The sequence below is a fragment of the Chionomys nivalis genome, chromosome 13 (assembly GCF_950005125.1).
Source record: "Chionomys nivalis chromosome 13, mChiNiv1.1, whole genome shotgun sequence".
Taxonomy (NCBI): domain Eukaryota; kingdom Metazoa; phylum Chordata; class Mammalia; order Rodentia; family Cricetidae; genus Chionomys; species Chionomys nivalis.
The window spans coordinates 61,153,411-61,168,380 of record NC_080098.1 but is presented as its reverse complement, the minus strand read 5'-3'; the positions used below and the strand labels follow the sequence as shown (position 1 = coordinate 61,168,380).

The 14,970-nt window shown below is 47.8% G+C and overlaps 1 protein-coding gene across 3 annotated transcripts in view; it reads left to right on the top strand.

Annotated features, from left to right (window-relative positions):
- Atxn1 (ataxin 1) overlaps positions 1–14,970 on the top strand; it is a 384,541-nt gene that overhangs the window by 361,187 nt on the left and 8,384 nt on the right. For all 3 annotated transcript variants that reach the window (XM_057786906.1, XM_057786904.1, XM_057786905.1), the window contains one exon: positions 2,137–4,144. In XM_057786906.1, the coding sequence (XP_057642889.1) occupies positions 2,300–4,144 (1,845 nt within the window). In that variant the 5' untranslated portion in view covers positions 2,137–2,299. The remainder of the gene's footprint in view (positions 1–2,136; positions 4,145–14,970) is intronic.

Genomic DNA, 14,970 nt, shown 5'->3' with positions numbered 1-14,970 from the left:
GATAATTTTTCAGAATAAATTTGAATTTGTCAACATCGATACATGGTACCAGGAGTTAGAGCTAAGTGGTAGAGTGCCTGCCTGGCATTGACAAGGTGCTGGGCTTGATCCTCAGTACTAAAAATAGATATTTGATGCATCTTGTTAGTTCATTAGCAGAAGCTCAGCCCAGTTAGTGTTCGGGGCTGAACAGCCAGCCTCTATCAAACAGGCAGAATAAATAAACCCCTGTACCTCTGAGAACCTCTTCATAGGAGCTGCTGGGTTCGCATACTGCAGTCAATAACTCAGACAGCTTTCTGTTTGCCTGTTGCTAATAGCACTTCTTGGATGTGTTTGACATTTTACTTGGCTTGGAAAGGACTTTCATGCCCCCTGCGTTTTCTTCCCGCAAGCTGCCTTGAGCTAATTAACCTATTCCCTAGCTGGCTGGGCCTACTACTGTATGCAAATGCTCTCATTTCCGATTCTGACATATCACTCTTGCATGCACGTCCCTAATGAAATCCTGGGGCGTTTTATGGGGCAGTGCACCTGTGCCGCCAGCAGAGGCCGCATGAACAGTTCTCTGAGTTCTCTCAGCTATGATTATGTTCCCTAGCCTGCTGTTATAAGAAAGTGGGAACCGGGCTAGAGAGATAGCTCCGTGGTGAAGAGTACTGTGGCTCTTTGCAGAGGACCCGTGTTTCAGACAGCAAAAAAGTAGCAACACTTTTGATACTTTGGGGTTTGATTTTATGCTGTCCTTGCAATGGCTTTATAAACACTGGGTGTAAATGATGCTCTGTGCTCTTAATAGGAGAGAGTACTGTACTTGGAATTCTCTTGAGACTTACAGTGAGCAGAATTATTTTGGGCTGCTACTGTTGAGTTGGAGTACGTGGATGTGTGTATGGGAGGCCCTGTTAGGAAAGGGGACACCACCATAGGTTGAGTGCAGCCTGACACCAGATGAAATCTTAAGAATATTGGTTCTGGCAACTGGAGATGGAGAAATAGCCTGAAGACCCATCAGGCATCTCTATTCCCAATCTGTGTCTTCCCAAATCTCGGCTCTTGGGATCTCATTTGACTGAGATAGTTTCTCAGGTGATAAGGAATAGCACCAACCATTTTGCGGAAGAAATTTACAAAATGCATCCTCTACCAAAACACAGGCAGAGTGCCAGAAACCTGTGATCCCAGGCCTTGGGAGACTGAGACAAGAACATCGTGAATTCAAGGCCAGCCTCCATTACACAGCCAATTTGAGGCCAGCCAGAGCAACAAGAGGCCATGTCTGGAAAAAAAAAAAAAGAGAGAGAGAGAGAGAGAAAAAAAGAAAAATTATCTACCCTCCAAAGGAAAAGGAAGGGATGGAAGAGGAAAGGTGTGAGGTGTGGAGTAATGTTTGAGTTGCCTACTCTATTTTATTAAGAAAGTACATCTTAGCTGGAGAGATGACTCGGAGGGGTGGGGGGCAGTGGCTGCTCTTCCAGAAGACCTGGGTTCAATTCCAAGCACCCAAATTGTGGCTCACAACTGTCTGTAATTCCAGTTCCAGGGGATCCAACACCCTTACACAGATGCACATGTAGGCAAACACCAATGCAAATAAATAAGTCATTTTTAAAAAAAAGAAAGGGAAAGTACATCTGGGTAAGAGATGGCTAGTGGTCAAGGTCAAGCGTACTGTTCTTGTAGGGGACCCAGGTCAGGTCCCAGCATCCTCATGGTGGTTTACAACAGCCCATACCTCCAGTGCCAGGGGATCCAATGCCATCTTCTGGCCTCTGTGGGCACTGGCACATATGTACATAAACTCGCACATATGCGTGTGCACACACAGATAAATTATAAGCAAACAAATGTTTAAGAAAAGTTCACACTTAAACTTACTTATAGCTTGATTCTTATTAGCTCATTAGCCTAGCTAATATTTTATCTATTTTAACAGTTGGTCTATCAATCACCTAGCCTTGTTGGTAATAAGTTTTTTGGTTGGTGAGTGGGTTGACTGGTTGGTTGGTTTGGCTTGATGGAGTTTTCCCCACGGAGCTGATGTTTCTCTTTTCTTCTTCCTCTCTTCTGTCTTTCCTGTCCTTATTCCCCCACCCCACCCTGCACCCCCCACTCCTGGTCCGTTCCCCTTCTCAGAATCCGGAGCTGCTACTGCCAGCCGAGCAACCCCACGGGGAGATGATTCCTCATGAAGGGCCTGGATCCCCTACAGAAATCCCATGCTACTCTCTGTTTATCAGACTGAAATCCGAGCCAGCCAGCCAGTGAAACAGCCACCGTGGAGGGGGGACGGCGAAAAATGAAATCCAACCAAGAGCGGAGCAATGAATGCCTGCCTCCCAAGAAACGTGAGATCCCCGCCACCAGCCGGCCCTCTGAGGAGAAGGCCACCGCTCTGCCCAGCGACAACCACTGCGTGGAGGGTGTGGCATGGCTCCCCAGCACCCCTGGCAGCCGCGGCCACGGGGGTGGGCGGCATGGGCCAGCAGGGACTTCCGGGGAGCTTGGTTTACAAGGAATGGGTTTACATAAAGCACTGTCCGCAGGGTTGGACTACTCCCCACCCAGTGCCCCCAGGTCAGTCCCCACAGCCACCACGCTGCCCACGGTGTACCCGCCTCCTCAATCGGGGACCCCGGTGTCTCCCGTGCAGTACGCCCACCTGTCACATACCTTCCAGTTCATTGGCTCCTCTCAATACAGTGGGCCCTATGCTGGCTTTATCCCTTCCCAGCTAATCTCCCCATCGGGCAACCCGGTCACCAGTGCAGTGGCCTCAGCTGCAGGGGCCACCACTCCATCACAGCGCTCCCAGCTGGAGGCCTATTCCACCCTGCTGGCCAACATGGGCAGTCTGAGCCAGGCACCAGGACATAAGGTTGAGCCCCCACCGCAGCAGCACCTCAGCAGGGCTGCTGCGGGGCTGGTCACCCCGGGGTCCCCTCCACCCACCCAGCAGAACCAGTACATTCACATTTCCAGCTCTCCGCAGAGCTCTGGGCGGGTAGCATCTCCTCCCCCGATCCCGGTCCACCTCCATCCCCATCAGACGATGATCCCGCACACGCTCACCCTGGGGCCCTCGTCCCAGGTGGTCGTGCAGTACAGCGACGCTGGAGGCCACTTTGTTCCTAGAGAGTCCACCAAAAAAGCAGAAAGCAGCAGGTTGCAGCAGGCTATGCAGGCCAAGGAGGTCCTGAATGGGGAGATGGAGAAGAGTCGGAGGTATGGGGCACCATCCTCTGTGGAGCTGAGCCTAGGCAAGGCAAGCAGCAAGTCAGTGCCTCATCCCTATGAGTCCCGGCACGTGGTGGTCCACCCGAGCCCATCAGACTACAGCAGTCGTGATACCTCTGGGGTCCGTGGATCTGTGATGGTCCTGCCCAACAGCAACACCCCCTCAGCCGACCTGGAGACGCAGCAGGCCACACATCGAGAGGCCTCGCCATCCACCCTCAACGACAAGAGCGGCCTGCATTTAGGGAAGGCCAGCCACAGGTCCTATGCACTGTCTCCCCACACGGTCATTCAGACCACACACAGTGCGTCAGAGCCTCTCCCGGTGGGCCTACCAGCTACAGCCTTCTATGCTGGGACTCAACCTCCTGTCATTGGCTACCTGAGTGGCCAGCAGCAAGCAATTACCTATGCCGGCAGCCTGCCTCAGCACCTGGTGATCCCAGGCACCCAGCCTCTGCTCATCCCAGTGGGCAGCCCTGACATGGACACACCTGGGGCAGCCTCGGCCATAGTCACATCATCGCCCCAGTTTGCTGCAGTGCCTCACACGTTCGTCACCACCGCCCTGCCCAAGAGTGAGAACTTCAACCCCGAGGCTCTGGTCACCCAGGCCGCCTACCCAGCCATGGTGCAGGCCCAGATCCACCTGCCGGTGGTGCAGTCAGTGGCGTCCCCTGCCACGGCGCCACCCACGCTGCCGCCATATTTCATGAAAGGCTCGATCATCCAACTGGCCAATGGGGAGCTGAAAAAGGTGGAGGACCTGAAGACAGAGGACTTCATCCAGAGTGCAGAGATTAGCAATGACCTCAAGATCGACTCCAGCACGGTGGAGAGGATTGAGGATAGTCACAGTCCCGGTGTGGCCGTGATACAATTTGCTGTTGGTGAACATCGAGCCCAGGTAACCCTCACCGAGGGTCATAGAGGTGGGGGGCCCTACCCCCCAGATTCTGTCATCTCCTGGCAAGGTGGTTGCTTTTCACAGGTAGGGTTCCCATTGGTAGCTGGTACTATGGCGGGGGGGGGGGGGGTTCTTGTAGTGATTCAGGAGCCAGGAAACATGATTCACCCTCAAGATGATCTTTGTTAGGGAAGCCAGGGCATCATGGCTATAGGCAGCCATGCTGGAGCTCTCTGGAGAGAGAGAGAGACCCTACAGAGCTGAAGGAGAACTTCCTGAAGAGAGAGCCACCTCAGATATTGTGATGGGTCCTGAGGACAGCATGGGGCGCGGTTCTGGTCATTGGGGCTTTAGGGGGTGGGTTAGTTTAATACCATGTGAGCTAGACCGTGTGCCAAAAGTCACATAGTAGGAAAGCACAGATACCCAGTGTGTCCTCACCTCCACAGTAGCTAAAGGTGCCTGGGAGCTTCTGGTCCTCCTGCCTCTGTCTCCAGAGTTCGGGGGTTACAGGCATATGCCACTGTGCCCAGTTTAATTCGGTATTGAAAATTCAACCCAGGGCCTCATGCTAGCTAGGCAAAGACTCTCTACCCATCGAGCTACATCTCAGTCTCCTTTCCAGACTCTGAAATCATCTTCCAGCATTTAATCCAGGGCCTATTTATATGGAATGGCAGTTTTACTGACCACATGGCTGGGAGGTCAGCCAGGCTTGTCTCCGTCTAGGCACAGCCCCTGACAAACCAGATGTGGGATCTGGCTCAAGGTCACGGGCCCTGCTTCCCTGAAACCCTGCTTCCCTAGCATGGTCTTTGTGGATAGAGACCACGGTCGTTCAGTATTTGGGGCAAGAAAGTTTTCCAGAAAGTTCTGATTCTGAGAAGATAATAGTGTGCTTATTTAAAGTGTTATATGTGCCGTTGCTCACTTCCAAGGTGAAGTGACGCCAGCAGAAAGGACTCTCAGGCCCTAGGCGAACCATGTAAATAGGCCAAAATGTGTTCTTCCTCATAGTTTTAGCCCTTAGAATGTGATTATGACAAGTGGAATCAGGCAAAATACTGGTTTACTTGTTTCATTGTTGGTCATTGAACCTGGGGGCCTCACACATGCTAGTGGTCACTCGACCACTGACCTCTATATTCCCAGCACAGTTTTTTTTTTTTTTTTTTTTTTTTTTTTGGTTTTTCGAGACAGGGTTTCTCTGTGGCTTTGGAGCCTGTCCTGGAACTAGCTCTTGTAGACCAGGCTGGTCTCGAACTCACAGAGATCCACCTGCCTCTGCCTCCCGAGTGCTGGGATTAAAGGCGTGCGCCACCACCGCCCGGCCCAGCACAGTTTTGAAAATAATACTCTCTTCCTAGCAGCATCTTTCAGTTAGAGAATAAATTCAGCCACTGTAACCCAGGGATTGTTCATCCAGGACCAAACACACCAACAAGCCCAAAATGTAAGCCCACAACCCTCCCCAGTCTGGAGGGGCAACAATCTCTGTGTGTTTGTTCCTGCTCAGAACTCTGCAAAATTAATGCACAAGCCCTGAAGAGACTGGCTTCCCTGTGAGGTCAGACCCTGCTCTCTCTCCTCCCCACAGCCTGACAGCAGAGGTTCTAGCCGCATGACAAAGCAGACAAAACGTTCACTTTTCTCCTGGGGTGGAAAGTGCTGTTGCAAAGCCAGACAAGAGGCCTGAGGTCTGCTAAAGAAACTGCTTGGGTTTCAGGCCATTGAAATAAAAGTGCAAGGCTCAGACCCAACCAGTGATTTGTGGCTTTATTCTAGAAGCCTATCAGCCTGTCAGCGGCTGGCTGACGTCATCACAGAGGCAGGGCTCCACAAGCAATGCTTGCTGGCAAGCACAAGGGACAGGTTTTGAATCACAGAGTCAGAGGAGGGGAAGAGAGCAGGGGAACCTGGTAAGGGAGTGAGAAGGGCAGCAGACTTAATTGAGCTTACAAGGGCTGCCCTCCCTCTTGGGCAGCTCTCAAAGGACCTTTCTCCCTAGCCTGAGCAGATGCCCAGGTCTCTGCAGCTGGAAGTCCAGCTGTGCATTTGTGGGGACCAAGTTACTTTTCCCACTCCCCCCAACCCCCAGCTGATATTCTCTCTTCTCTAAAATAGGCTAGCCTAATGATGCTGCATAGGGACAGTCTTAGAGCTTGTAGGGCTTTGTTTGGGTTTTCACCGTTTTTGGTTTTTCAGTAGTGTGTGAGTATGTCTATGGGTTGTGTATATGTGTGTCTATGATATATGTGTATGTATATGTGTGCATGTTTGTCTTTGGGATATATATGTGTGTGCGTGTGTCTATGGTGTGTGTGTGTTGGATTCTAGTTCCTCAAATGTCACCAAGAATTGAACTGCTAAAGCTTTCTTTACCTTTTCACCCTCCTTGGCTATTTTTGTTTGTTTGTTTGTTTTTGTTTTAAGCCTTTACTTTTCTATATTCCAGAACAAACTTGATTGTTTTTATTTGGTTCAGTAACCAAAAGTTAAAAGTTTATTCAGGGAAGCTCTTACTGACTTCCAGCTAACCAACACATACATAGAGTAGGAACTGAGGCAGGGATCTGTGTTGGTGACTGTATGTTTATGTGTGTTGAGTGTTTAAGTGTGTAGGTGCCAAAGCCCAATGACCCAATGAGGAGGCAGAGAAGTATGTTGGGTGTCTACCTCTCTACCTCCCTGTCTTACTACCTTTAAATAGGGACTCTTACCTTTAGGCCAGGCTGGCTGGCCACCAAGCCTCAGAAATCTGTCTGCTCTCCAATGCTGGAGTTACAGGCACACACAGTCACCCTGGGTTTTTATGTGGGTGCTAGGGACTCAAACTCAGGTCATGCTGTTTGCATGGCAAGTGCCCTCACCCACTAAGTCAGTCCCCAGGCCCTTGGTGACTATTTTAAGAAGGCTGAATCCTAACTGCTCTTGTGGAAAGATGCCTCCAGTGTTGTCTCTGTCTGATGTTCACATGAGGTAGCAGTTACCACTGCCTGGGGGCAGCCTCCAGACAGCACAGGACTCAAAATGAACACATGGGGTTGTCGTATACTAGACTTTTCTATCTGAGGGGCTTAAGGAGAAGAAAACTCACACTCTCTTAATGGTTTCCTTCAAACCTTTTCTTTGTTCTTTTGCATTCTCTATTCCTTCTCTCATTCTTGATGTTTTCTTTCTAACTCTTTCGTTCTTGGTGTTTTTCTTGTAGCCCATTTTAAGTCTTTCTAACCCTATCTCTATTCTTTCCCTTACAGCTTATATGCTTCTTATCTTTCAGGCAATATAAAACCACAATGTGGTTACATTCTGTTTTTCAAGTGAATGATTACAATGAATACAAAACAAACAGTAAAATAAAAACAGCATGTTTTCCATGTCCCTTACATGATTAAACATTTTTTACAGGTGAAAAATTATTCCCAAGAACCCCCATACATTCATAACCAAACAACTTGTTATAGTTTAACCGTGTGGGCAAACAAAGTGCTCTTCTCAGTTAGGTCTTTTATTGGTGGGCTGCATTTTGCAGTTACAAAGAAAGGGCCAATTAATTACTTTATTACTTATCTTGAAAGGTAATCTTATAAGGAATCTTAAAGAAATTACAAACCTAAACTTTTACATATGAAAAAGAAACAGCCATACTTTAAACCTTTAGGGGGCATAACCCACACATCAAAAATTTTTTATATCAGAAGATTGAGGGCAGGAATAGGTACAAGAAATGAATCACCATCTTTGATCAAAAACCAACCCTAGCAAGGAAACTATGTCAGCGAGTAACAATTGTGCTGTTTTCTATTTATTTTTAACTCAGCTATGTGTCCTTGTGAACTTTAGATTGTTTTCTAGGGTTTCTCATCCTAAAAGTATTATCAACCCTGAAGTTATTGTAAGGTCTTGTTTCGGCTAAGATGTACACCGAAGCCTGTGACTGCATCTTTCAGCACTAATAGCTGAGCCAGCCTGTCTCCTGGGACTCAATTGTTTTCCTTAATCATTAACTTGAGCTTTGGCCTATACAGCTCCTTAGATGAAACCCATAGACCCCCTGATGTGTAGCATTTCCTTGTTTTTATTATTATTCATCAAAACTATATAAGCTAACATTATTATTATCAATTAGACAATACAGCTTAGGGAGGAAACATCTTTATAATCGCAGGTAAAAATGCCCAGTAGAATGGGGTGTTTCCAGGAAATAAACACACTACATTACAGGTACCAATTTGTACCATGCCAGATACCTGAGAAAGCACACAGCAGCAGCAAACATGTAAAGACACAAAAGAAGCAAAACACATTCATTCCGGTGTCTGTGGTGTCAGAGATTGCCTAACCGAGACTGACCCATCAGAGAGCCGCCTCCTGGTGGGCTGCCTTGAACTTCAGTTGCTGCCTGCTGCTCCTCTGACATGGCCATCAGCGAGTAGGACAGAAGGATAGCCCTGTTCTTGTGCATCACCCACCATCTCGGTGGCTTTGCTGTGCCCTGCACTGTTCTGCCCTTGGAGAGGGTGGGTATTATGAGGAAAGCTATAAGCATTGCTGCCTCTCACCATGTTTGCTGAGGGAAGCAAGCCTCTTTCCTCTTTTAGGATGGGTAGCACATCCCACAAAGGCAGGGACAGGGTTACTGCTCCAACTGTGCTTTGGTTCAGCCTGGGAGTCCCACTGGACAACAATTGCTTCGTTTGGGTTCACTCCCAAATGTAACCCACGTACTGTTCTTCAAGTATGAAGCCATAAGCCTTGGACACGTCTCAACTGTGGGATGCAGAGTAATGCATGGGTCTTAGAAAAGGAAAAGGAAAGGAACATTATGGCGTGGTTGGTTAGGAAGCAGGTTATCTGCTGGGAAAATGCATTAACAGGCACCTCTATAAAAAAAGACTCAGTCTGACCCCACCCTCCACCATCTAGCCTGGGTGGCCTGTGGCGCAATGTTGTCTGTGTTGTAGGCGACTTTAACCCTGAGAAAGAGGAGGTTTGCTTACGAAAAGAAAATGCAGCATCATATGATGCTCTAAACAGGAATGGATGGAAAGAAAGGCCATCTCCCCAACCCCAGTCAGAAAGCTGGCTTTCTCAGTGGACACAGCAAGGCACCCTGAGCCTGCCTTGGTGTCTGCTCCCGAGCAGAGGAAGTCCATTATTCCCACTTCTGCTAGGCAGTCTAAATAGACGCAAGCTAACCTGCATGGGCATCCACCCATCCGTAGGAGCTGGACATGAGCGAGGAGTGGGGGCCCAGCCCTCCGCATCAGCTTGAGCACCCATAAAGGACCTGTGAGAAGTTGTCAACAGTGTCATTACTAGACGTGGCACCACACAAGAGCGCCCCAGTGGGTGCCTTTGACTTCTGTCCTGCAGTGTCCCATTGGGAAAGCAGCCTGCCTGTCTCTGTCCCATGCTCCTAGACGTCAGCGTTTCTCAGGAGTACCCAGGATGTGCTCAGCGGCGCCTTCATAGAGTGTTCTGTCTGTAAAGTGCTCTAGCCTGCCACTTCCCTCTGGCCTTTGCTCTCCTTGATGCTAAGCTCCATGTTATTAGGGCCATCTGTCACTTCCCAGGTCCTCCTGAGCTGACTGCTTCCCTTGCTTCCTTGGCGGCTGGCTCCTTAATATTCACTGCCGTTTTCTTCTCCCAGTTTGAGTGCACATGTTCCTATGGTGGGCTACACTGCTGTGCTCACTGTGTGTGCCCTGATGGCTTTTCTTTATTCCGCTCTTTCTCAGTTTGGCTGCTGTGGACTGTGAGTCACTGGCAGCACTGTCTTAGTGGATTAACTGGATCCTAAAAATAGTCCAGGCTCTCCTGCAAGCAGCAAATAAGAACGAATAGTCAGTCCCTTAACTACTCAACAATATCTACTGTTCCGTCTAATAGAAAAAAAAATTCATCTATGCTCAGTGGCCTCAGTGAAGACCATGCACCAGGTCTATGGACCAGTTGTAGATAGGCAATATCTCACTACTCAGTTCTGATATCAGCAGGCTTCCCCTAGGAAACCACGTCACCACACTTATTTGAATGTGTCTTTTGACTCATGTGGCTCTGGACTGTAGTCCTAGCTACCTGGGAAGGACGATTGCTTGAGCCTGGAAGTTTGAGAGGAGCCCGGGCATCATAGCAAGAGCCATCTCAAAAATAAAAGAGAGGAAATGTGTGGCTCTTCAACTTTTATGGAATATAAGTGTCCTCTACTTGATGGTCTTATTCTTGATTACAGGTTGCTTTAGACCATAGTTATTATGACTTAGCTTTATTTCATTTTGTCTTAAGGAGTCATCAAGATTGTCCTTGAACTCTGGACCGTCCCCCTGCCTCAGACTCCTGAGTGCCAAGACTTTATTGTGTAGAGTGTTCTATTTAGAGGCTGGGAGATAGCACAGTCAAGCACACCTGAACTTGATCCCTAGAAAGTCAAGTGTGGTAAAACACACTTTTCACACTTTTTTTTTGTTGTTACAACCTTATAATGAGGATGGGTAAGATAGCTCAGCATGTAAAGGCACTTAACACCCAGCCTGGCACAGTGAGTTCAACCCCCTAATTCACAGGGTAAAAGGAGAGAATCAACTCCCCCAAGTTGTCCTCTGACTTCTGCACATACCACCACATATACACATACACATGATAGATAGATAGAGAGATAGAGAGATAGAGAGAGAGAGAGAGAGAGATAGAGAGATAGAGAGATAGAGAGATAGATAGTTGTAAAAGTAAATTTGGCATTTTATTTATTTTAATTATGTGTATATGTGTGTGTCTTATATATGAGTTTATACATGTGAACGCAATACCCATAGAAGCCAGAAGGAGCATTGACTGTCCCTGGAACTAACGTTATAGCTGCTAAGTGAGCCACCTGGCATGGGTGCTGGGAATCGAACTCAGGCCCTCTGGAAGAACAATACATGCTCTTAACCTTTGAGCCATATTTCTAGGCCCCAATTAAAAACACACACACAAACGCTCGCACTGTGTGCTAAATTTATTGCAACTGAGCCAGTATGAGCAGGCCATTGTTGACTACAGCCACAATTCACATTAGAGTTTACTCTGCACTGTACCTTCTGTGAGTTCTAGTAAATGCACACGGGCCCTGTAGCCAGCGTTCCAGTACCACCCAGAAGAGATTACTCCTGTAAAAATCCTTTATACGTTACCTGTTTACCCATATCCCAGTGTCACATCTCAGAGCACTAAGAACCACCCGTCTTTACTGTCCCTAGTTTTGTCCCTATCCAGAGTGGCTCACAGTTGGGATTATGCAGGATGCTGCCTGTCAGACTGGCTTCTTTCACTTAGCAAGGTGCCTCTGAGGTTTTCCTCCATGCATTTCTTTTTTTTTTTTTTGGTTTTTTCGAGACAGGGTTTCTCTGTGGTTTTGGAGCCTGTCCCGGAACTAGCTCTTGTAGACCAGGCTGGTCTCGAACTCACAGAAATCCACCTGTCTCTGCCTCCCAAGTGCTGGGATTAAAGGCGTGCGCCGCCACCGCCCGGCTCCTCCATGCATTTCTGAGGCTTCGACCACTCTTGTTTTTTGTTTCAGTGCTAAACATGATACCTTCCTATGGTGGTTCTGTTTTTTGAAGTTTGGCATCACTGTGTATTCTAGGCTGTGAGCCTCCTGCTGCAGTTTCACAACAGTGAGAATTGCATGTGTGGGCTACAAAAATAGATTAATTCTCTCTCCCTCTCTGTCTGTGTGTGTGTGTGTATTTGTATTCACATGTGTCTGTCTGTCTTTACTAGGGATTGCATTCAGGGCCTGATACATGCTCAGCAAGCTACCTTGATGACTTGGTAACTCTATCACCAAGCTACCTCTCCAGCCTATGTTAAGACACATGGGGTAGAAATTGTGTAAGCCAACCAGTGCAGAATGCTTCAGCATCAGCTGTGTGTCCATTTTGACCAACCACGAGCCTCCTAATGGGGCCTTCCCTTTGGAGAGTTCTGGGAGCCGTGCCCTGATCTGTGGTTTAGGGTTTGTGTTTGAAGGTATCCGAATGTGAGGCTGTGGGTTTCCTGAGCAATCCTAAATTGCTTTCGCCCAAGGCTAAGTCGTGTGACTAGATGCTTTAAAAAGAATGTTCGCAGATCCCTTCGCACTTCACCGAGGAGCTGGATGATTTTTATTAGTGATTTTCAAAAACTGAAGTCAGTAGCTCCCTCTCTGCCCCTTCATCGGCAGAACTGTGGAGTTCTCTGGTTTACTTCCCGTTGGAAACATAGTCCTGCAAATCCTTCCCCGAGGAAAAGAGCAGAATGAACCTACCAGTGACAAAAAATCTATAATTTCACTTCACAAGCAATCAGGAGTTCCCAGCTCAGTAATCTGACCCCCAAACAAGACTTCCTTTACTAAAAAGCAACTTCTGAGAAACGCAATGGCTTCTAGCTCCAGGCAGAAGCTGTATTTAAGAGATGGTGCTAACTTCGGGCGAGGGAGGAACTCTTGGCAAAGCAGAAGCCCTTCGCAGTTGGGAAAGCAGGGAGTCTCGGGAAGGAAGGAGAGGCACGCTTAAACAACAGACGTTTTGTTTTCTTTCTGCCCGGCTTTTGGTGAGATGTCCATATGTGTTTGTATGGATGCAGCACTAATCTAAGATTGAAATATGCAATCAAACAGCCTAACTATATGTGTGTGCATCGTGTTTAGATACGGCAGTTGTTGACTAAGTTGTTATGGGAATATTATGTTGTTTTTCACATAGCAGAGCTAAATGTAATGTAAAAGCTAGTCCTTAGCTGCAATATGAAGGTGGCACATGACTATGAACCTGGAAGTGAGGCCTCATTGCTTCCATGTCTGGCTTCCTCCATCCAGAAGGGGGACCTGGAGGAGTTGTCTTCAGTGGAGTTGGTTTAGGAGGTTGTAGAAATGAAGTAGGTGTGTTTGTTCTGAATGGAACCGGAGAAAGCGAGGTGAGAGGGTAGAGGGTGATCAACCCCTAAAAGTGAGAGGTAATCCCTAAAAGGGACTTGCTGTATTTAGGGGCTTAATCAAGACCATCATAGAAAATGTTCTCATCCTTGATACGATGGAGAAGGAAAGCAGGAGGGGAATTAAAGCATCATCCCATGAAGTTATGGCCAGTTCAGCAGCTTGCAGAAGAACTTTGAGAGGGACAGCTATGACCCAGTTCACAAAGATGCCAATGGGGCAGACGTAGACCCTGAAGGAAGGACCACTGTGAAGGCTGTGATTTAAAATAAGTTTTAAAAAGAAAAGTGAAGTTTGTCCATTGTCTTAAACAGTTCTTTCTCCTGGCCACCTCTACTACTGCAGTGTTTTCCATTAGAAGACAGGCATCTCTTCAAAAGTTTCCTAGACTCTGGGAATAGCGGCAGGAGTGTAGGGGAACAAGTAACAGACTCTAGAAGAAAGGGTACGAAAAGGGTGCATCAAAGTGTAAGTGTTGTGAGGAAGACGCAGTGTCTGTAGGAAGGAAGCTAGGGATGGGTGGCCACTGTGCGGCACAGAATATCTGAGGAGATGGGCAGGCAGCAAGTTAAAAAGGACCCCAAACGTAGGGAGTGCAGTGCACAGACTGGGCAGGATGCATGTGTCTTTGGAGTTAAAGAAACACACACAGACAGAAGGCAAGGTTGCTGTGAAAAGGTGAGATGTGGTGGCAGATGAGTCCTGTGGGGCTCGTTCCGGTGACATTTTTCTCCACGTGACATGCTGGGCTTGGCCAAAACTCAGGCGGTGAGCGTCATGAGAAGTTACCTAGGCGTTTAGAGGAGGAAGTGGTAGTTTATCTGTGACTTGGATGTGGGCAGGACAAGATGATGAAGAAGAAACTGTGATTTCCAGGGATCTGAGCTGAACAACTTGAAGGGATGGGAGGGAACAAGGGAGGCAGCAGCAAAAAGTGTTTCTCTCATAATTGAGGTTGAGCTGCTGATGAGACACCCAAATGGCTGTATGTTCAGATAACCGAGTAACCAGTATCTAGCCTATAAGCTCCTGAGAAGATGCCCGTCTCCCAGAAGGCGAGGACCTCTGCTTTATACAAGCCCTCTTTCACAGTCTCTCACACCTCGTACACGCTCACTGCACACTCACAGTGAGCCGAAACTGCTCTAACGGAAATGTTAAGTCACCTCTTTACCATATTGTAATGTCACTGTTCATGTAGGGCGAGATCAGGAGGCAGAGAGGAAAGGGAATGTTGGTTGTGGGGATGGGGTCTGGTCTAAAATCTAGATTCACTCTCAATTCCACTGGCTAATTGCTATACTATAAGGAAAATGATTTTACTACTTACAAAATTAAAAGCTGAAATGCTGCTACTCATCTTGCTAGTATGTTGTAAGCATGAAAGAATGCTTTTGCAAAGTCGGAGTATTTGACAAATAATAGACACAGGTTCACACCCTCATCGTGGAGCTCATTAGCATCTTAGTCTGACCAGTATTTAGCATGAATACAGCTGGGCTTCCGAGGCTCCTGCGAGTCTTATAATTGAACTCTTCAGTGGGTATTTTGTCATGGCTGTAGGTCAGGAATGGTTTAACAGACCCTCTACAGAGCAGGTATTTAGTAAAATAGTTTCACTGATAAATGGACTTTACACTTGTCTGCCCAGGTCTGAGTACGCTGAGTTCAGCCGCTGTAGCAGTCAGCACCCCTGTTTCAGGCTACGGCTGCAGGTGTGAGAGGCTGCTATACAGAAACTTATTTTTCATTCTCATCTGGCCCTTGAGTGTTTGTGTTAGATAAAACCCTCAGTGGGGCCTAGGGAGATGGCTTGGTTGGTAAAGTACTTCCCATGTAAGCCCAAGGACTTGAGTGTGATCCCCAG